At 42.4% G+C, this 23851-nt stretch overlaps 1 protein-coding gene across 1 annotated transcript in view; it reads right to left on the reverse strand.

Moving 5' to 3' along the window:
* Positions 1 to 22536, reverse strand: part of snx7 (sorting nexin 7) — a 55897-nt gene extending 33361 nt beyond the window's left edge. Inside the window, exons 1-7 of the mRNA XM_084033821.1 lie at positions 22382 to 22536; positions 11746 to 11937; positions 10910 to 11020; positions 9910 to 10068; positions 9108 to 9306; positions 8152 to 8351; positions 7029 to 7115 (exon numbers count right to left, since the gene is read on the reverse strand). Of these exons, the coding sequence (XP_083889947.1) occupies positions 7029 to 7115; positions 8152 to 8351; positions 9108 to 9306; positions 9910 to 10068; positions 10910 to 11020; positions 11746 to 11937; positions 22382 to 22465 (1032 nt within the window). The 5' untranslated portion in view covers positions 22466 to 22536. The remainder of the gene's footprint in view (positions 1 to 7028; positions 7116 to 8151; positions 8352 to 9107; positions 9307 to 9909; positions 10069 to 10909; positions 11021 to 11745; positions 11938 to 22381) is intronic.
* Positions 22537 to 23851: the final 1315 nt, after the last annotated feature.

Consider the following 23851-nt stretch of genomic DNA (forward strand, 5'->3'; position numbering starts at 1 on the left):
TTGGATTCTGTTATAAAAATACGAAGATTTGATTTTGTAATTTTTTCAGCATATATTGTTAAATAAGTGCACAATCAGACCGAGGATGTGGTCTAAAAGGGCTGAAAAGGCATTTTTAGTTTCAGCCCAACTTTAAGAATGTTGCTGAGTTAGCCATTTGCTCGCAAACGAGATGTAAATTTGACAAATAAACCCAGACAACACAGTGAGAGCAAGTGGTAAATATTTAATATGTACGTGGATCGGCGCCACATACCACAGCCTTTAGAGTCTAAGATAGTTCACGCCTGTCCTAGATGGGCCTTTACACAAATACAGAACGCAAAGCACACACAAATATTGTTCATATTCAAATTAAAAGTATTTGATGATTCATGAGTACAAGATTGATCCCTCTTTAAAGCTGTACGAGTCACTATATATAAACTATAACAAGAGGTTAAATGACTGTAAAGTCGTCATGTTACTCTCAAGTAGAGGACGTATTGGATTTACATTCACATCAGACACAAATATGACTTCACAAAGATGCTAATGTTGCTCCAAGTTACTAGATGTAGAAATAAACAACTATTGCAAACACATTCAGGGATCAACCAGGGGTCGACCTCCGGTTCTGAAAAGTGAAGCCAAATCTCAAGTGCCTTCCACTTGAGGTCTATCTACTGTCCATTAGTGGGCCAGGTCTCCACTGGCTGCAAAAAGAAGTCTGATTGCATGCAGGTTTATGAGAAGGTGACTCTACTTCTATTAATCCATAGGGTTTAATAAGACGTCGGTCCACCCTTTGCAGCTATAACAGCTTCAACTCTTCTGGAAGGCTTTACACAAGGTTTAGGAGTGTGTTTATGGGACTTTTTGACCATTCTTACAGAAGTGTATTTGTGAGGTCACACACTGATGTTGGAGGGAAGGCCTGGCTCTCAGTCTCCACTCTAATTCATCCCAAAGGTGTTCTATCGGGTTGAGGTCAGGACTCTGTACAGGCCAGTCAAGTTCATCCACACCAAACTCTCTCCTCCATGTCTTTATGGACCTTGCTTTGTGCACTGGTGCACAGTCATGTTGGAACAGGAAGGGGTCATCCCCAAACTGTTCCACAAAGTTGGGAGCATGAATTGTCCAACATCTCTTGGTATGCTGAAGCATTCAGAGTTCCTTTCACTGGAACTAAGGGGCCAAGCCCAGCTCCTGAAGAACAACCCACACCATAATCCTCCTCCACCAAACTTTACACGTGGCACAATGCAGTCAGACAAGTACCGTTGTCCTGGCAACCGCCAAACCCAGACTCATCATTTCAAGTATAAAAATGATCTCAATCATGTTATACACCTGTGGCCATGGAAGTGATTAGAACACCTAATTTCAATTATTTGAGTGTGTGAGTGAATACTTTTGGCAATATAGTGTGTGTTGTGGTTTCTTTCTTTCGACAAATGTACTTATTGGAAGTCACTTTGGACAGAAACGTCTGCTAAATGCCCTAAATGTAAATGCAGTATAGAACAATAAGCACTCTGCAAGTCTGCATGGTTTTCTTTCGTCTCTATGGAGATATTTAAAGTTACTCCACTAAGGTTGATGAGTTACAACTAAGTGGACATTGTGTTTTATTGCACAATGTAATGGCTCATAAGTTGCTGGCCTACAGGCCATTAGAGCAGCATTTGATATCTAGTAGAAACATTACTGGAGACGCAGAACAAATAGCCACTGCATCAAGCTGCTGTCTGTATTCAGTGTATTTCAGCATAATCAAATAAACAGTAGATGTAACCATATGACTGTATGAAGAACCGACAGTAGTACGTCACATGAGCTCCCTCACAGTGCCGATAGTCAGATGTTATCATGCAGCTGGATTCACTGAACCTGAGCCGGATTAGCTGTCTGACATTTAGATTGACAAAAGCATTTACTGAAGTTCAATAAACAATCCATGCTTATCTCACACACACACACACACACACACACACACACACACACACACACACACACACACACACACACACACACACACACACACACACACACACACACACACACACACACACACACACACACACACACACACACACACACACACAGTGTGATGTGTAGTTAACGGTGTGTACTGAAGGCAGTACTGTGTTCCTGTCAGATATGTTCCTAGCATATAGTAAATGGTGCTTCAGCATCCGCAATCCATTCATTGAGAATTCACCCCTAAATCACTTGGAATGTGAAAATGAACAATACAGTGGCATCATCATATAGGCGCACAGCAGCTGGACTTTTGTGCAATTTTCCCTTTTTTTTAAAGTAATATTTGTGTTTTTAGATTTTCTTTCATATACGTGGTTTGTTGAGTGGAGGGGAAGAAAACAAAGGTGCACAGTGTGATGGGAATTTTTCATTTAGTAGTTCATTATAGTATAATTAGTAGTTTGAGTAGTTTTAACTCATACTATTCCAAGTTTCATGAGGTAACCTGTATTCTGCACGTGAAATGCATCTTGTTACACCAGCTGGCAAGTCAATATGGATCTCTGGACACTGATGAGTGGTTCAAACACCACATTCTGGACAAAGTTCTCCGTCTACACAAACAACGGAACAATGCTTTCTGATGACACATCACAAACATCTGTATAGAAAACCTTCTCAAGACTGAAGACTTGGTCAGACTCTTAAGGAGTCTGCCCCTATCTGGCCAGATAGTTTGCTCTGAAGCTGTATGTCGGTGATGCGGTCCGCTTGGCCACCCTGTTTGCGAGGGCTTTGACTTATTAGACTTTGTCTGTTTACAGTCTGTCTGTAGCGACTGCTAGCCTGTTTTGGACTCTTTATAGAATAAATGACTAAAAGCGCTGTTAGGAGTTGTATTCTTATTTCTCATCAGGTGATCATAAACTGATTTCCACCACACACAGCAGCTACGTGTCGTGATAAGGCTGCATGCTGTTCGTGGTATTGAAGAAGGATCACAGCAGCGTCTAAGAGACGTTAGCAGGTACGTTTACATGCTGTTTAATGTGCAGCTAATTAGCCACCCAGCCTGTGACAGTACATCGGCAGAACACCTTTCCCCGCTGAATGTTTCTTTGGCGTCTTGTTCAACAAACTGAGGTGAAGGACGCGTGTTCATGTTTAGAGTTAAAGGAGACTTGAGCAGGAAAGCTACTGTGGGTTGATGTGTTGTGTAGCGGGCGGCTGTCCGTCTCAGAGGGAAGACAGCTCTGCCTTTGATACAACGCTGACGTTACTGCATCTAAATAAACAATAGGTCTCCATCTGCACAGACAGATTTGCTTAAAAGTGTAAATCTATATGCAAATACAAACAAAGGGATCGGTCGGACTTTCAACCTGGGTAAAGCCGTCACCGTCGGCTAACAAACTTTTTGAACACAGTTCGTTTGTTTGTTTGTAGCCTTCGGGCTAACCGCTTTCCCACACCAGATCTCCCAGAAAGGATAACTACAGCATGGCAACAACATCTCTCTATTAACACTAGTAACAAAGCACAACCACATGCGAATGAGCCTTGTGCATGAGTCCACTGTCGCAATGCATGATGGGAGGCTACCCTGAAGGACTATTTCTGGGTGTTACAATATAAACCCATGCGTCGAAGAGATATCATCATGAAACGTCCCAATTTGAAATAATTACATTACAACGATTAATATTTGTATTATAGAGCTCACTACATACTGAAATATGCAAATGAGGCATTACCTAATAAACACCTTACTGTGTATTTTGGATGCTATGGAAGCATATGGACCAATGTATGAAAATAATGTTTTTGCCTGCAGCGTCTCCCCTTAAATAAGCAGTGACAAATAGTAAACAACTTGATTTAGTCCAAATAATTACTTTAGTCTATCTCTCGTATTAAGGTACTTAAGTAAAACAACCCACATAATATTGTAAAATGATTCCTTCACTGGGAATAACTGCTCTTTGGTACATAACGTCTACTACAGAAGAGCCGCTCACTTACTAAACAATAGTGGAATAAACCTTACCTCCTCACTGTGTTGCTAAGTTAGGACCACACCGCCCCCTGCTGGCTGAATTATGTCATAGAAACATATTCAGTCTTCACATAAAGAGCTCAGTATTGCAAACAACGGTCGAGGAAACGTTTACATAAGAGAGGCATTTCATTTTATCACGTCTGAATCGTAATAAACACATCACATGTTCAGTGTTTTAAAACCGCCCAGTCACGGGATGTTAGGACTGAATAGAGGCAACGGACCAATCAGAGCGTTGCACTGCTGTGTCTCTGTCCTTTGGGACCACAGTTAAAAATAAAAGGCCATCACTTATTTGTTGGTCATGTGAGAAAACATAAGATGTGTATCACATGTGAGGGAAACATGCAAATATGAAGACATTATAATCCAGACTAAAAACAAGTCAGTGAGGACTACCGAAGGCAGAAAGGACAGCTGGCAAAAATAAATAAATAAAAAGAAATCACTAACTGCATGACCGTGAAAATGAATGAATATTACAACACTGCTTATAGAGGACACGTAGATCTGACTATAATCACAATGGGTATTGCATTAAATGAATGTGTTACTTAGATTTATTCTTAGAAAACAGAAGAGGTATTCATCCCCTTTGGGAAATTATGGCGAGTATGACAATAACATAGCATTATTCTTCAGCTGCAAAGCAGACAAGAGAACCTTTGGAGCAAAAAACATGGATATAAGAAGTGGTAAGAAGGTTTCTGTCATGTCTTCTAATTATCCACAACATAAATACAAGTATTAAAGGAATAGGTAGGAATTTATTAATGAACGGATTGTGAGATAATATTGCTGTCACTATCTTGACCATAACCTCTCCGGAGCAGGTCAGGAGTGCAGCATCAGTTACCATGGTGATCTAGCTAGGTGGGCCTGAAAGAGTTAAACCTGAAGGTACCCCGCTAATCCCACATCCGGCTTTGAGTTTTCAAATGATATCCAAGCAAATTCAATTAAAGACTGAATACATTTTCTTTCTTTTTTTTATTGAAAGAAAATACCGACAATGCAAAACATAATTTTATAATATAACTATCATTTTATGAGCATTTATTCCTCTGACCGCCACCATGGTAAGGGAGACTGCAGTTGCCATAGTAGCATTTTTACCAAGGTATTCTTTTAATCCGTTGTAAATACAAGCTCCTTATTACTTCAAAGTTTGCCTACTAATAATAATCATGTTTAGATATTTGGAATTGAAGGTCATATTGATAACATTTTTATTCAAACAAATAATTAAAACAATAATACATCCACAGAGCTTTTAGAGAGGTGCAGAATCAAAGTATCTCTTCTCGTGAAAACATGTTTTAGATTGTGAATGAATCATTGAAAAACATTTTGACGGGTCCAAAATGAATGTTTTGTTTACCTCTGTGTAGCTGTGTGACGTGTGGCTGCGGCTTCTAGCAAGGCTTGTGAGCCAATAGAATAATGACGTTGGTATCATATGGCATCTCTGCGTAGTCAGGGGTCAAGAGTCTTTGGGGTTGCCAGTTAGTGTGGGAAAAAAAACGGGAAAATGGCTGAGTTTGACAGTAAGCGGGCGGAATTCATCACCACACAAAGTAACCTGTATAGCTACATGTTGCAAAACGAATTCGTACCACAAAAGATCCATCATGTGACATGACTGAGTGTCACTGCACTCGACCATGAAAACGCAGGTTGTGGAACGAACTGGCAACCCATTGAGGGTGCATGCACTTCAAGCAAAAGCTGTGTTACGACATGAATGCAACGGAAGGGGGGAGTGCGACACTGTCAATAGGACCTTTAATTAATAATTAATACATTTGCACAAAAACACCAAATATATTATGATGTCTTTTCTACTTTCATAATAAATATACATAAATCTCACTGATAAAATTGATCCTGTAGAAACAGTGAGACGGTAATATTCAGCTTGTATTAACTTGAACCCGGAGCCTTATTAACAGGAGATACTGTTTTTATCCAGGAACACCAGTGACCTTCCAGATCCCTCACAAGACAACTTCTTACAAATCAACGTTTCCCCAACATTACGAAGAAATGAATGAAGTCAAAGAAAAGCCGTGTTTCTAATTCGGCCCAGCGTGTGGTCTCATCGCTTCTTTGACAAAAAGCCCCGTTGGAAACCGTAACAAAAGGCATCTACTTGACATTTCCCTTCTCATTAGTGCAGATGTGTTAAAAAGCAGACTGATATCTCACACACACACACACACACACACACACACACACACACACACACACACACACACACACACACACACACACACACACACACACACACACACACACACACACACACACACACACACACACACACACACACACACACACACACACACACACACACACCTAATTAAAGCTGGAGTACAATACAAGTCTGTGGGGGAAATCTCAGTCCTGCTTCTTAATTAAAACCTCACAGATGGATTGTGATATCAGCGGGGTGAGGGGGGACACACACCTGCAGATCTACACGCACACACACGCTCATACACGACATGCTTGCGGATCCAAACACCACAACTTCAGCCACTAAAAATAGCCCTGTCCTTTGCTTGCCCAACTTTCTGTCTCCATCCTCTGTCTCCTGACATTTTGAAGCTCGTCGTCTATGAAGGATGTGGGAATTTTCATTACGCAGTGATTAGCCGCTGGGCTTACGGTGTGAAATAATATTGACAGCTCTTATTCCCACTGAGCGGAGGACTGACTTCCAACGTACAAGCCTGGATATTTAGATAATCCTCCCAGGAAGCCCTCTTTCCTCCCCAATAAGAGGCGAGGGTGGCCCTGTGGGAGAGCCCCACTACACGCTTCACTTTATTACACCTAATCTCTGGGAAGATGACTGGAGGACACACAGACAGAGAGCAGGGGGAGGAGGATTTTTCTGTCAGTGTGTGTGTGTGTGTGTGTGTGTGTGTGTGTGTGTGTGTGTGTGTGTGTGTGTGTGTGTGTGTGTGTGTGTGTGAATGGAAAAAAATGCACTTACTTCTTCTGGGTCCACTCGTCTGGATGCCAGGGCCTCGTTCTTGGCTTCGAGCTCCGCCTGGATGTTGTCTCTCCGTCTCATCACGGCCTAACACAGATCACCCAACAACAGTTGATCTCGGCGAGTGTTTGGATGTGTGATCCAAAAGACAATAAAGGTGTCAAAGTGTGACTCGCTTCCCTTCTGACCGATTTCTCCCAGGGAATAAGCCATAGACTGTGTGAAAGAAGTGGACATCGCCATGGTGACGTCGCCCGTTGCTTCGTGGACTACGGTATGAAGCCTTGGGTTTGGCATTTTGGCAACTTCACCCCAAACTCTACTCAGTAAAAATGTGTATTGGGCGAAGGTAAATTATAACACTAAAGATATGTTCAAATAGAACATTGTAAGATGTATTTTATGAAAAGAAACTCGAAGAAGATGTTTTCACAGTGATATAAATTAGATATTACAGAAGAAATTCTGACCTCTTGAACTTCTAACCAGGCAGCAACCTCTGGTTCTGAAAAGTGAAGCCATCGCTGAAGTGCCTTAAACCTGCAGTCTCTCTACTGGCCATCAGGGGACTACTGGCATTCATCAGGTCCAATATGGCCAAAAAGAAAAACACTAGCCCACAAACCAATGGGTGACATCATGATGACTACGTCCACTTCTTATAATACAGTCTATGCTCCAAACACTAGCTCTTTGCAGATTATTCTATTCATCTGAAATGACATTGTGGCATGAAGGTGAAAAAACATTGCCTGGAGGATTGTGTACCAGCTGCTTTAACAAAAGAAATCTCCACATTAGCAAACACCAACATTTTTGAGGCTTCCCCATCTATAGGTTCCTCCACTGTTGCTGTCGCCTGTCAAGTTGGAGCTGAATAAATATTTCATAAAGTCGTGTAACATACCTCCTGTATGATTCCAGGTCTGGTAGATAATCAACTACACCCATTTAATAGTGAGAACCGTTGATTCTTTTTTAAACTCCAACACTCTAAAGATAAATGTGCATAACCCACATTGGCTCCCATTAATATTTCTAGCTCTATTGAATTAACATGGACACTTTGCTCTTTATTGACCATTCAACATGAGGCCCAGCTCCCAGTGTGGTCTTGGCTCACCTTCAGGGTCTCAGCACACAGGACATACTCGTGCAGAGCCGGGACAAGGACGTCAGACAGATGGTGGATCTGCTCTTCTGTTTCCTTACTAGACCGCTCCAAACAGCTGGCTACACCTTTCAGTGGCTCGGCCAGCTCCTCCTCTGAGCCCGCCCACTGGATGTAGCCGGGGCTGTACTGCTTCAGCTCATCCAGATACTCTGGAAGCACAGAGGACATGTTTAAACACAAAGCAGCTGGGTTTAACAGTTCCTGTGTCATTTAAGTTCAGAAGGTCCAGCTGAGTACGTTCACTTGAGTACTTAAATCCACTAAGATGAACTGTCATTTTGTGTCGATTTTGGCGGTCCCCGTGGACGCAAGTGGTATTCCAAGCACCGGAGTGCCATTAGAAAACCTCTAATTTTACTGCAGCAGGGTCTAACAGGCTGCCTCGCTTAGTCCAGGTTCTGGTTCTCCCATGCCTCCCTTAAATCCAGTGGGCTCTCCGCCTGGCGTCGGAGCTCTGACTGCAGGTCAAAGTCAGCACTGAAGCCGGATCTGGACGTGTATTTTGCTCGTCACTGATGTAATATGGGTGTCTGGAGGTATGTCTATGTGTGGGCGGGGTTTGTGTGGGTGTGTGTCACTGGGGCTGATTGCCTGATGAATGCCACCAATATGCATGATTTCATCCGATTTCACGCAAAATCTGCCCCGGTGTTACCAGTGATGAACATATATAGAATCAGCCAATATCCTCTCTGATGCTCTTATTTACTTATGTAGGTCATACAGGGGCATCAATATTACAGTGAGACTGTTTCATAACCGCTTCAACTTTCCTCGCAGTCGCTTTAAGGAAAGTTTCATATCTGTAAATGTCAGATATGATATTGCTCAAGTACAACCTTTCATTCAATAACAACCGACGCAGCATTTCGCAATCTTCACAGAGCCGTCCTCGGTGCGAGTACCTCTCTGCTCCTTGATGATCCTCTGGGTGACTTTGTCCACAGAACAGATCTTGTTACTGAAATCCTCCACATACTCCTGCATCAGAGTGAACTCCTCCGGACGGTTCTTCAGGCCTCGTACAGAGTTGGCCACCGCCCTCACCGTCTCCCCCATCCTGCTCAGGAAGCCGGGACCCTGCTTCTTGTGAGACATCAAATCCTGCCGGGGTCACACACATCAGGGACTTCATTAAACTGTGCATCAGTGTTGCTCCTGAAATGTCCACTGCTACAAATACATTACATATCACTTCATATTTAGAGACCATAAGTAAGACGCCAGATTGGGAGAATAAAGCTGAGAGAGAATTCGGGATGAGCTGCAAATATATGGCTCCAGGAAATCAAACGGCTAATATGCATGTAGCTTAGCAGTGAATATTAACTTCCCTTGCAAAAATCCTGCAGGCTTGATTTAACAACGTAAGCATTAAAGGAACAGTGCAAGAATTTGGAAAACAGAAAGCATCAGTTCAGTAGTGTATAGAGTTGTACACAGCTGGATGTGGTTAGCCTAGCTTAGCATTAAGCCAGCAAAGCTATGTCCAAAGTTCAAACATACACATGCAAATGTTCTGCAGTATATAGGACTTAAGTACCTGCTGGTGGTGTTGCCGAGTACTACTCTATAGTGGAAGTACTACCATTGTCAGTGAGCACAGTATTTTGTATTCGAAGAGAAGCTTTCTTAGTAAAACCAACTTCTTGATCCCTTTGTGTGTGTGTGTGTGTGTGTGTGTGCGTGTGTGTGTGTGATATAGACCTGTGCAGTGAGGAAGACTTTGAAGTGATGGCTGTAAGACAGTATGGGATGCACTGAGATCTTGTTGAGGAAGCGGTGCAGAGCTTTCCTCCTGGTCTCGATGAAGTCGTCGTTGAAGCGCTCCACCATGCCTTTCATCACATGCTTCTCCGGCAGCGGCTGAGGACGCAGCAAGACTCAGGATCAGGTTTTGTACATGTGCACGGTAGCAGGTGTTTATGACGTTTAATTAGTCTCAAATCCCACTCACACGAAAGAAAAAAAAACAGGTGTGCACGTGTGATAAGAGGACAAAGGAGAGGATCCAGAAACGTTAGAGTATTTCTGCTGCTCGTGTGCGAAGCTGTGGTGAGCGCTCGCTCATCCTCCCTATGACTCACAACTGAACACTTGCTCATGGAGGTGATTTGATACTTTGGAGTGTTCAATCATGAAAATCTAAAAGGTTTTGTTTTCAGAGGCACCCGTTTAAGAAAGATTGTTTATTAAATATGTATATGAATGTATATTGTATAAAAATGTATGCGCATATGCTCAAGAGCCATGAGGAAAGAAATAATAAAAGGTAAAGGAAAGTGAGTTAGCCCCAAAGTTAGCAAGTGGCTAGGGAACACTTAAGGTGGGCTGACCTTTAAGGTCTCTGAGCTTTTTTTTCTTCAAATTCTGGTGCATAATATGCATATTATGCATATTATGTGTCATTTATGTTTCCATCTCACAACAATATACAGAGCAAATGGGATTTATTGAGTATATTTATGAATAGTGATTAATCATGATTAATCCACTTCTATTTAATAAAGTTTCCAGTCACTACAAATTATTTCCATACTGTTTGAAAGCCAAAGGAATTCTAGATGGTGAGAAAAATACCATCAATAACCAAAACGTCCACTGAGAGCTTTGGAAACTGGCTGGCAGCGATGTTACAAACGTGTGCTGTGGTCTGAGTGACCAGCAGCCCGCAGATGTTCAACAGCTGGCGTGTGCCGATACATACGTGGACAATGAGTGTCGGGTGGTTTTCCTCCAGTCTGCTTCGGAGCCACAGGAAGTCTTGGTAACGCCGGCGCACCTCGTACTCGCTGGAGTCGAACTCGCCCCGTGTGGTCTAGAGAGAGAGGTTACAGATCAAGACGGCATGAAGCTTCATCTCTGTATCCTGCTAGCGGTGGCGGTCGATGCAGACCCGAACAGAGTCAGGAGGCGTCCCAGAATCTCTGAAAGCTAAACTGATCTTACAATGGTCTGATGCCTACAGGCACATCCAGCTTGACCTCGATGAAACAATGACCCGCTCTACCCCCTGAGCCAGTCGCCAGGACTCACTATCCCAAATATCAGCAGGATGTTTAAAACAAGACACTTGATGAATAAGCAATGCATAGAGAATAGGGATGTCACTTTATTTGTTGACAACCGATAGCAGACCCTCGTTAATAACAATAATAATAATAATAATAATAATAATAGTAATAATCTTGCACACCAAACATATTTGGCAATAACCCTTTTCTGATTCTGATGTTGGTGCAAACAGGCAAGCGGGCGCCCAGTTCACCCGTCCAGGAGAATTAGCAGTATGTAGGCTCAGCTGGAGAGGACTCACAGCACAGACACTCTAACGTGGGTTTCACTGGGACTTTAAGACCTTCAGGGTGGACCAGCAATCCCCCACTAAGTGGTTAAAGCTGAGCTGAGTCTTGCTCCGATTTGAAAATGTTCTTTTGTGTTCAACTGATAGAATGAATCGCTCAAACATGTGACGTCTGTTTCTGGTTAGAGGGTCAAGCATTAACGGCCCTAATAGAGACGTGCACTTTAAGACCTCCTCACCTTGGTGACGACTCGGTACATGATGAAGGTTTCGATGGCAGTGACGTGGCTCTCTGGCTTATCAACAGTGATGAAGATGTCTTTGGTGTCAGCATCCTGCTGCTGCTGCTCCTCCTCCTCCTCCAGTCTGTACTGGTTGACCATGGAGCTGGGAGAGTTGGGCATGGGACTTTCATCTGCCAGCGATGTGTTCTGGACCAATGAGAAGATGCCACTGTTAGACCATAATAACAACAACACAGAGCAAACGGCCACTGCATCAAGCTGCTGTCGGTATTCAGTGTATTTCAGCATAATCAAATAAACAGTAGATGTAACCATATGACTGTATGAAGAACCGACAGTAGTACATCACATGAGCTCCCTCACAGTGCCGATAGTCAGATGTTATCATGCAGCTGGATTCACTGAACCTGAGCCGGATTAGCTGTCTGACATTTAGATTGACAAAAGCATTTACTGAAGTTCAATAAACAATCCATGCTACACACACACACACACACACACACACACACACACACACACACACACACACACACACACACACACACACACACACACACACACACACACACACACACACACACACACACACACACACACACACACACACACACACACACACACACACACACACTTTACAGTAGGTTGGGAGGCATAAAAAAGGAATGCAGCTTTCAAGTAATCAGGTGGAGACATTATTGCACATCAGGACAAGAAGAAGGTCATTTCATGGTGCAGTTCAGTTCAGTGACGATGATAAAATGATAAAAACTGTTTCTGGCCTTTAGCACTCTATAGCGCCGAGCAGATGGCAGCGGAGTTAATTAACCGATCTGTAAAACGGAGCTTCTCCACAAAGAAGCAGACAAAGGTGACATTTTAAATCTTGTGTTAACCCGAGATGTGCTACTTGGTTTCCTGGAAATAAGAAATTCAGATTTCAGGTTTGATTCGTCGGCCCGAGACCAAAGCGACCAATGGGGCAACTAATCGACTGAGAGGGGGCGGACCTAGTTTTAAAAAGGCAATTAGTCATTTTAGAGACTGTTCTGAGCCAAACTATTTCTTGAACAGGTAATAACTTCCCAGAGTCTCCGCTGGTTGGCTACTGGTCACCACCAAGAAATGGAGTGCAGCAGGAATGAGTCAGCAGTTTTTAACATCTGGTTGCCTCTTCTCAAAGTCAGTGTTTTTGGTTAGATGCCCAAAGTAAGAGATGTTAACACTTTCTTTCATGATGTAAAATACAAAAGTAAATACATTACTACTAAGTATTAGTATTACTATTAAGTAGTATTATTAAAAGGCAGAGTAGGTCATCTGGAAAAACCAGAGACTTTCACTTTGAATGTAATGCAAAACCAAAAAAGTCCCGCCCCCTTCGTTCAGACTCAAAGTCGCTCCCCAGAACGCCCAACGAGTGCTCGAGATCGGCAGAGTGCAATCAGGAAGTAAACAGACAGACAAGCAGGCCATCCAATTATTTTTTCCGGACCAACTTTTTTGATTAGACGGGGTCCTTACAGTCCTGCCACGGCCACAGATGACATTTTTTTCCATGTCAGGGCATTTCATTTATTCATTGCTATCAGTATGTTACGAGGATTTCAAGTAATATAACAAAGTGTTTCTGAATAGAATCACGTCCTCAACCTTTAAGCTTGTATGTCCTCAAATGCCATTCCTAACAAGCAGCTAGAATAGACAAGACTAACTAGTCAGCTAATCCTTACAGCCTTCTTGCGTAAACTCACGGTCATGTGAATGTGGTGTCGTTGGTGCCATTCACAGTTCAAAAACCATAAAAGTGGTGTTCATTTGTGAAGATTATCTTGTGTCACGTCCGTTTGCTACAGACATGATTTTATGGAATAATCTATATTCCACGGTCAATCTTGTTGTGTGAAGCACGCATGTTGTATGTCGATGTGGCTTCAGGAGAAGTTTCTACTTTGAATCCAGACCTGAATCCAGATTGTGATCTTCTCTGGAGGAATCGTGCAGCTCTAAAGTATTGGTATATTTCTTGACAGCATGCACGTTTTAAATAGTAAATGACAGTCGTTCTCGAAGACTGTGACTGCAAGTTTCCAACAGTCATGCACACAGTTTATCTTGCCATCTGGGCCGTGGGCACATTTTAAAGTTCACAAACCTATCCAGATGGTGTGTGGGGTAAGAATGTCTTTGAAATTGGACTGGATTAATCCCCAATTAGTCCATCCCCTCTTACACATACAATAACAGCAATAACAAGTCTGTTGTCAACAACGATTGCAAGATTATGAAAATCCAAGCAAATAACACTGAAGAGGTCAACAATCAGCAGAGACGATGCTTTTCATATGAAGATGGAGAACATCTCCAGTTGACTTGGACCCGTGTTACTTTGCAGCAGGTGATTTACATGATTCTAACCGAAGCTTTATGGGAAGTTAGAATTTACAAAACAGTGACTGAACTGAAGGTTTTGTTGAAAACGCTTTTAGAGAGCTTGTTCAGAAAATGAGAATCACATTCATATTCTGAATCCAGGATTTGGATTATTATGGCTCAAGCACAGTGAAAGCCATACATGACAGGCCTCATGTGCGGCTCCTATTGCCAGCAGTATTAAGCAATGATGATGATATGATATCAATGAAAAGATGATTGGATAATGTGAAATTGGTGTCACGTGAGCAGCTGGATGGAAGCCGTATCACTCTGTCAGTTCTCAGGACCACAAAAGTGTGATTGGTGGAGGTCACTGTTACCATGGAAATGGAGTGAGGCTACATGTCTGCTCCTGGACTCCAAGAAGGACCAACCATTAGGATCGTTATTTGTTGCCATTTCCTCTTAAACTTCAAATGTGTGTGATCTAATAATCTAAACGTTCATCAGAAAGTGAATACAGACTTTAGGATAAATAACTTGAAAGGTTTTGTATGCACTTATGGGGATGGAGAAGGTTGTCAGTGTTTAGAGGAGGTTCATTTATTGAATGATTTGTGAAGTAATAATCAGTAATAATCAAAACACTGGGGGTATGACAGCAACACTACGGGTTACCAACCTATAATAAAATGGTCAACAGTTATACGCTGTATGTGACATTTAACGGTGACATGGGTGAGATTAATGTGTCAACACAGGCTCTTCACATTCAAATGATCCGGTATGTTTGCTGACTGCAGGTCAGTTTCCTGAAACAACAGCTGAGAAACTGCTGAGGTCAGCAGTCCTGCCCTGTTGTTGCTGCTCCACACCACACACAAAAAAAAAATACAAACATAACTGTGTCCAAAACATTACAGCCTTCTATTCATACCAAGTATAACCGAGGAGGATTTTTCTTATAGTTAAGTTAGTATGCAACTTTGAACGCAGCCCCAGACAGTCTGGTTATCACCTGACCATACATATGCAGCAGGGAGCACTCACTCTCTTTATGCAGGAGCCGCTAACACAGCGAGTGTCTGTTGTCAGCATGGAAATACGGCAACATGTGGTCTAATTTTAACCTCTGCAAAAACAAGTTTGTTCAACCCAAATGATATGCAAAGATAAACCACCATCACCATCCGTCTTTGTGCTAACTGGTTGTTTTGGTTTCACATTGTGGCAGACCAGACCAGACCAGAGCAGAGCTGGTGGAAATCCTGATACATAACTCTCACATGCACACAGTATGTTGCATAACTCAAACATGGTAGAATCAAATGTAAGCACAGCTAAAAAACCACTGGAACTCAGATCAGTGGTTCATGGGAAAAACAGCTTTGGATCACGTCAGCAGCAGCTCCGTTGTCATAGTAACAGTAATATTTTTCAGTGGAAGTGGAGGCAAAGCCTATTTCAGTTGTATCAATGACATGAACTGTAAATTCTGTAAAAATCAATAACGTCAGTCACTTCCAATTAATCGCAATGGTGAAATATTGATTCTTAAAATCAATCAAATAATAAGGATTGATCTCTGCATCTGTGTCTTTTCTCTGAACCTTTGGACTAAACGTGTTGGCTGTAGTTATTTATTTAGATATTGCAATGCACAAACACTGAGTAACTGTTTAGTTGTCAGTTATTCAATTAAACTCCAACTATCTTGAAGAACAACCTTTTAAAGAAAATTAGTCTTTTAAAAAGAAGGTGTGAAGGGAAATTCTCTGATTCTTTAATGGGAATATTTGTCTGGTTCATTTCCTCATCTATGAGAGTGAATATCTTTGAGTGAGTTGTGGACAAGAGAAGACATTTAAGGGGGCGTCAATTCTGACATTATATAAACGGTACAACTACCAAATTGTGGAAAATAATCAACAGATTAATAAACCATGAAAATAGTTTGTTGCAGTGCCGTTTGATTTATTAAAGTTACATGTATGAAAGGGCCCGACAGTAACGGCCAAGTTGCCATTGGCAACCATTGTGAAATATTTCCAAATTATTCTCGGCCTTTGCTTTACTTGTATATACCAAATATGGGCAGCAAACAGAAAAACACGCATTGAAAACACAAACGTGAATATTTGTTGAATTAGTGATTTTAAAATGTTGCAGTTAAACATAACTGGTGCACGTGCATCCAGGCGTCTGTTTGAAAGAACATAATTTAGACTATTTGGTACAATATTACCGAGGGTGGCCATGTTATATAAGATTAACGAAGGTTAACATTTTAATAATCAATTTAGTTTGCAATTGTTGAGCATATTTAAAACCTGATCTTTCTGCAGATCCTGTAGACTAAAGCCCAAGTTATGCTTCCGCGTCGACACAACGCAAGGGGGCTTGCGGACCCCTTACGTCCTTGCGGACCCCCCTTACGTCCAACGCAAGGGCCTAACGTGCACCTCCCAAAAATCCTAGACGCGCGTCGAGGCGACGCAACACCAACGCAGCGGCATTGGCTGTGATTGGTCCACTAAACTACATCCGCTGGAGACTAGTGATGTCCAAATGAAGCTTCGTGAAGCATTTTCTTTATTTTCTGAGCCCAATAGATGGCGCTCTCTGTTCAACAAAGGGTTGAAAGCAATGGAAATATATCGGCCTTCAACCCTTTGTTGAACAGAGAGCGCCATCTATTGGGCTCAGAAAATAAAGAAAATGCTTCACGAAGCTTCATTTGGACATCACTACTGGAGACCGCTATCCGGTTTCCACTCATAAACACCGCCATTTAAACTTTTAATAGGCTACTTTTATTGTTTTCACCTCGGTTTATTGTTTGCACCTTCTCGCTTTTGCACAAAGAAATAAAACACCAAGTTCTGAAAAATAGTGGATGTTTAAAGCCGGAAAGTGAACAAATAGGCTATAAAGAGGCTTACGACGATATACGTCAAGAGTCTCGGTCGGTCGGTCAGTCTTTACAAAAAACATAGCGCCCTTTACCGGTGTGGCGTTGAATTGCATTTCGACACGTAAACCCAACGCAGAACCATCACTCTCTCCAAGCAACGGCTTGGCCGTTGCGTGATCACTACGCGGAAGCATAATCAGGGCTTAATGAAGATCAAGCACTTCTTTATACTGAAAGTGAAATAATTGTGATATTGCCATCGCACCTACTCTGTAAACAGACGCTGAAAGTGAAAATGTGGATGCCATTTTTAGTCACCTGATATAGTGACTAGGGTTGTCACAATACTAGAATTTGGAATTCAATACTGATACCCAGGAAAATACTTGATACCATTTTCGATACCACAGGGAGAAAATGACAATAAATTAAGAGGCACATTTTTTAAAATAAAGATCAGAACAATACAAACAACATCAATAACAACACTTTTAAAAGTTGTCTGACGAAGTGAAAATTAAAAAGAAAACAGTAACATAACTGTAGAATATATTGTATATATGACAAATGTTCAAATTCTCTGATTGTTTTTTGTGTTGTATAGCTTGGGGATTTCTGTGTATATAAAATTATTTATGAAGGAAGGTTAAACCTTGGATTTAGTTGGTGAAAACGTTCTTGTTAGTCAGGTTTCTCCACAGTGTAAACAAGGATCTGGTCCATGCTAATGTATTTTAGCTATAGTGTGTTTACTTCCTGTGTTTCTGGTGACATGACATCATATTTACATAGCTGATCACATAGAGTTGGTCGAGCAGGCTGCTACTGGTTCTGTCTTGTTGCTGGTTGACTTTTTCCGGACACACGTTGTGTTAAATTAACGTCTCTTAACGTTAGACGGGCTATCGTTAGCTGCCTAGCTCCGCCATTAATGGTACTGTTTTTTATTAGCCATTAGCTACCTAACAGACTAAACCATTTAAAACTTAAATGTTGAAACGGGAGGCTTGACTGACTCCCTAAGTTCCCCATAAAGATCGGGGTGTCGGCCTTTATGATGCTTCGCCAACTTTGTTGTGCTAGTCCACTTTATCGCCATTACTTTAGCATTGTAAGCATATCGGGTTGTTTACATTCTTAGCCTTATCAGAGTTGTGAACCTGAACCCAAATCCGATTTTCTGAGTATCATTCTTTTTTTGACAACCCAAATAGTGTTCAGCTGCCCACTCGTGTGGCTTCCAGCTCCAGTGCCTGTTGAACCCTGATAGTAATAGTGAACCTGATGTGTCACTGACTGGTGTGTTTGTTGTACTCGCTTTGCAGGATACAAGACAGTTTTAGTAGTACATCTCAAACGGTCAAAACAACTTCATTTGCAGCGCTGTAGTCTTTAAACCAGGTGACACACACAGCTTGTCTGGCTCTGACTGGAACAAATACCTTTAAATATCAATATCGCAACAAATATTACATTTTATTTGGGGTGCACATTTTGCCGTTTGCTAAAAATGTCAACAGCAACCTGACCACCCTGACCATCGAGGTCCGTTTGCCTTTTCAAACACTACAGTTTCACTGCAGTCAGAAAACTTTTTGCTCTCACAAAGGGAGGCAGGTGTTGATCAACAACACCAACTATGACCTCAATGCCAAACCTCTATGACAGTGTCAACAAAAAAACTAAACATTATAGGCATCATAAAAGCCTCAGAGGTGAGCTCATGTACAGTACAGCAGTTGTCCTGGGCATCAGACTGCACAGCGTCCCTAATAAAGTGGCCACGGAGTCTGAAGCTGTGGTTCTGTTCCACATTCGGTTGAGACCTCCCTTTGTTCACACCCCGACCTCAAACAAGCCCAGCACAAACACAATGAATGAAGACATTTATTCACGGATTTTCACCCCGACACTTCGACGGCGGTGAAGACCCCGCACCGCATTTACACATTTGAGAGGATCACATTGAATGTAGCACTTAGACAAATTAAATCTTCACCCCACTCATGCTGGTTGACAATTTGAAGATACTGGGCCCTAGTTTCGTAGACTAGGCGTAGTCAGCGCACAGCGCACCTGCGCCACGCCGACGGGGTGTGTCCGCCTGGACTTTGCAAGTTTTGTGCACCGCGCAGGCTAGCGCAGGCACACCTCCCGTCTCGCCCACCGGCGCAAGTGGGAAAGAGGGAGGAGAAGAAGGCGTGAGTGGGAGACGAGGAGGAGACGAGGCGTGGACTGGGATTAATACAGCCGATTCAGATCTTCACCAATCAAATGAGCTCCTCTCCTCTCTTTAATGCGTTAGGGGAGGTTCAGTGCAAGTTCTGTCACTTGACAACCCGATAACAGAAGCAGCGCCGCCGCTCCCACCACGCTCATCACGCGCTGTGCGCGCGTATCATAAACAATGCCGATATTATAAAAAACAGGAGAGAGAGAGAGGGAGATGTTTTTGGTCCGAGAGTTTCCGTTACGCGTGCCATCCGCCTTTGATCTGACGTCAGATGTGACGGGACAATCTATATAGATATAAATTCACGTGTTGATTCAATTAGTTGCATTAAATAGTGTTTGTTGTGATTATGTATTGCATTTAAATGTGCCTGGAACTGTGGAAACCTGCCTGTGAGGCCTCGGTGATGTGTACGCACTGCACACCGTCAGCCAAACTTCCACTCCGCCAGCTGTGATTCGCCTTGAATGAATGGACTTTATTTGCGCCTTGCGCCAGGTTGGAGACCAGGTTGGAGCTGGCGGGCTTTCGGCGAAGTCTCGGCGAGGCTTTTTGCCACGAAACTTCCGCTATGCCAAGCTGAATCTGTGACGCCTCCCCCTGCTGCGCCGCCACACCCATCTTGGCGCAGGCGATCCACCAAACTGCCAAACTGACCGTGCGCAAGGCTGCGCGGGTCGAAACTTGCATTATGCCGGCTCCGCCACCCTGCGCTGCGCCACGAAACTAGGGCCCAAAGTGTCAATGCAAGGAAGTCTATGATCGATTATTAATACAACAGAATTCATGCATATTGTTAACAGGATGGCACACCAGCTGCGACCGAGAAAATAAATAAAACTTTTCTAAAACTGATGTCTGGGAACACTTTGGATTATGAAGTTGATGGTAAAACCAGTATAAAGTAGATATCGCCCGTTTCCACCCCAAACTTACGGGGGAAAGCAGCTGAGCCCAACCAGGAAACTATTGAACAGACACTTGTTTCCAAGCCGGCACCGAACTCTGTCAGGGCCAAAAAGATTTCATAGTCTGTGGCAAGTTTTATTCAGAGTTTTCACAGACGCAGCCGCATCAATGATTTACAGTGACACCAGAGCTAAAGTAATGGAGTCACTGACAAATGAGTCCAGTGGAAATAACCTGCGGAAGTCTGTTTTGACAGACTCTGACAAACTTTGTAATTGTGACCGCTCTTTATATTAGTGACGACTGGAAGCTACCGTTGCATGTGCTCCAAACAAGAGCCACGTGCCAGAGACAATAAAGGCCAAGTTATGCTTCCGCGTCGACACAACGCAAGGGGGCTTGCGGACCCCTTACGTCCTTGCGGACCCCCCTTACGTCCAACGCAAGGGCCTGACGTGCACCTCCCAAAAATCCTAGACGCGCGTCGAGGCGACGCAACACCAACGCAACACCAACGCAGCGGCATTGGCTGTGATTGGTCCGCTAAACTACATCCGCTGGAGACCGCTATCCGGTTTCCACTCATAAACACCGCCATTTAAACTTTTAAAAGGCTATTTTTATTGTTTTCACATCGTTTTATTGTTTGCACCTTCTCGCTTTTGCACAAAGAAATAAAACACCATTGTTCTGAAAAATTGTGGACGTTTAAAGCCGGAAAGTAAACAAATACGCTGTAACATGGCTAACGACGATATACGTCAAGAGTCTCGGTCGGTCGGTCAGTCTTTACAAAAAACATAGCGCCCTTTACCGGTGTTACATTGAATTGCATTTCGACACGTAAACCCAACGCAGAACCATCACGGTCTCCAAGCAACTGCTTGGCCGTTGCGTGATCATTACGCGGAAGCATAATCCGGCCTTAAAGGTTCGGTGGTGGTCATCGACGACGCCTTTTGTAAAGGGGGGAAGTTCATTGTGTGATTTCTTTGTTACAGAATTTAAGAAATAAAAGGGTTTTAATTCCCATGATTGTTTAGTATAAATGGGTAAAAATTAACCATGTATTTAAATGCAAAATATTGATGCATCGTGATGCAACGAGAATCGTTTAATAGTTATTTAATAATCAAGTCATAATCGAATCGAGGTGACTGACGAGTCCCACCATTAATGAGTGTCATGATATGATTGGTTGGTACTAGAGCGCATCATGTTGTGTTTTCCTGGAAGAATAAAACATTGGATTTTTATATAAAAAATTCAAAGAAATGATTTGATATTTCTATTTAATATAGTTGCACAATATGACTGGGGATGTGAGCAAAACTGGTTAAAAGGGTATTTTCCTTTCAGCTTGACTTTAATGAACTAAAGCATCAGATCTTACTCCAGCCTACCTCGTCTAACTATATCTTTAACGGAGTGATTCATCTTCGTGTAAACGATCTTTGGCTCGAATGTTTAGCTCGAATCTAGAGGAAGGAACCGTGAGTGAGGCACGAGGAGGTCTTGGCATGTAGTTCTGAATACATAAAAAAGCCAACGCGAGAGGAATCAGATCCAGAGTGTCGCACCAGACTGCATACAAATGTCACAATATAACGCGGCCTCGTCGTGCGCCATACATCACCCACGAACAAGAACTCCAGGCCTTCGACAAATCGTCTCTCTTTTAATTCAGCTTCTGCAAAAATCCATGTCAACTCACTTTACCGTTTATATCCGCTTAGTGAACCTGAGCTAGGAGTTCAGAATCCAGCGAGTGTTCATTTTGGTTTTGGATCGACGCCGAATTTAAAACGGAGACCTGCAGCGAAATACAAAACTGCTAAGTAGGTTTTTACTGGTGCATAGTTTTGCAGCTAAACTAAAACACGTTTAACTTTTCAGTTAGTGAACGGATTTCGTTAACGCTAGTCTTCCCACTAAAAGGCAGCTAGGACCGGCGGGTCCTAAGGTCAGCTCATCAGCTGATCCGGGACGTTGTGGTTTCCGTCCTCTCTCCGGCAGTAATAGTCACTACATTCAACACGGACTACAGGAAACTTCAACTCGAATTGTGAACGTCTGCAAGTTAAAGTTAAAGCGGGTAACGTTGCGTTAGTGCCGGGGGTCAAATCCACGTAGCAAGAAAGGCAATGGAGCTGTTGAGAGTCGGTGGCTGTCGCCTTATTTCCAGCCAGTGTTTTCTTTACCTTACTGAAAACCTCCAGGTCTTCGTCCTCGTCCAGGTCCAGCATGTGTCCCGAGAAGTCCGCAGGGACCGCCTGTCCGCTCATCTCACTCTCAAAGTGCTCAAACCAACTGAGCTCATGAGACAAACCTGAAAAAGGTAAACTTCCAGCACAACTTCAGAGCAGCAGGAAGACACTCCGAGCGAAGGAGAGCACTTCCGCTGATATATTTCAAAATAAAAGCAGCCACTAAAATCACTGCGTTCCAATACAAATAAAACCACACCATTTACTGTCAGAAAAAGATTTAGTAGGGCCTAATACATAATATTTGAAATTCAGTATACCGAGAAAGCATGGAATTCTGACCCAAAATCCTCTGTACAGCGAAATAAAAGGGTTACAGTTCAAGGTGCAATGATAAGTAGGAAGTATTCTGTCGCCATTGAATGCATATTGCATGCATTTTGTAAGTCTGCATACGTACTTAAACTAAAATAAAAAGTATGCCATTTGGAACACAGTGAAAGACTGATTCAATAATTGCACAATTACTTGCCAGTCAAACAACCAAATTCATGGTTCAGAAAGCATTCATGTCATATAAAAAGATGACATTTGGCTTACCAAAATGATTAAAGTAAGTATTATATATTTTTGGAATGATATTTGTCTTAGATATGGAGGTGGGTGACTGGTGCCCATGCTTATTATCATTTAAACTAATGTATTAAAATAGGCATTACTTATGTTCTGTCTTTTTTCCATTGTCTTGCTATACATCACAACTATCATTTATTTGTTAGGGAGTGAAATACGTTCATTTTTACAGAAGAAAATAATGCAGGCTTTTATTTAGGTGAAAACAAGGATACTTCCGGTATAGTGCTTTACATTTTCTACTCTTGACGCAGCTGAGAATTTTGAGCACGCAAATGCGGAAATCACTACACGATCCAGCAGTGGAGAAGGTTGGACGGGTTGTTAGTTTTCCACAAGACTCAAACCAAAGAAAATAATTATTAAGTCATCAGTAATGTGAGGAGAAGAGGAGAAACAATGCCATGAACAGAGGGGGAAGCGCTTCCAAACTGGCTTACTGCTGCATTCGCTGACTGTTAAAGACATTAGTAAATGTGAGCTTTCCATTGCAGTGTGCTGTTATCATTCCCTGAAACTTTTTACTTGTTGCTGCTGCTCTTGACAGGGACTTTCTGGCAGGAGAGATGTTTTATCTCAATGGGACCTTTCTGGTTATATAAAGAATACATTAAGAGTTCCCTGAATTCAAGATGCACATAAAATATGCAGCGTGGGCTAAACAATGTAGTATTTTGGGGGGTTTTTGATCTGTTTTTCTGACCAAAGCGCCATCCCTAGAAGCCACGTGGGAACTTTAAAGAGCAACTGCACACTTAAACATGTTCTTGAAGTTGTAACCTAAATAATATAAGTGTAATTTGATGTCACACCAGTAAATATTGACTTTTC

The sequence above is a fragment of the Eutrigla gurnardus genome, assembly GCF_963514095.1.
Source record: "Eutrigla gurnardus genome assembly, chromosome: 18".
Lineage (NCBI taxonomy): Eukaryota > Metazoa > Chordata > Actinopteri > Perciformes > Triglidae > Eutrigla > Eutrigla gurnardus.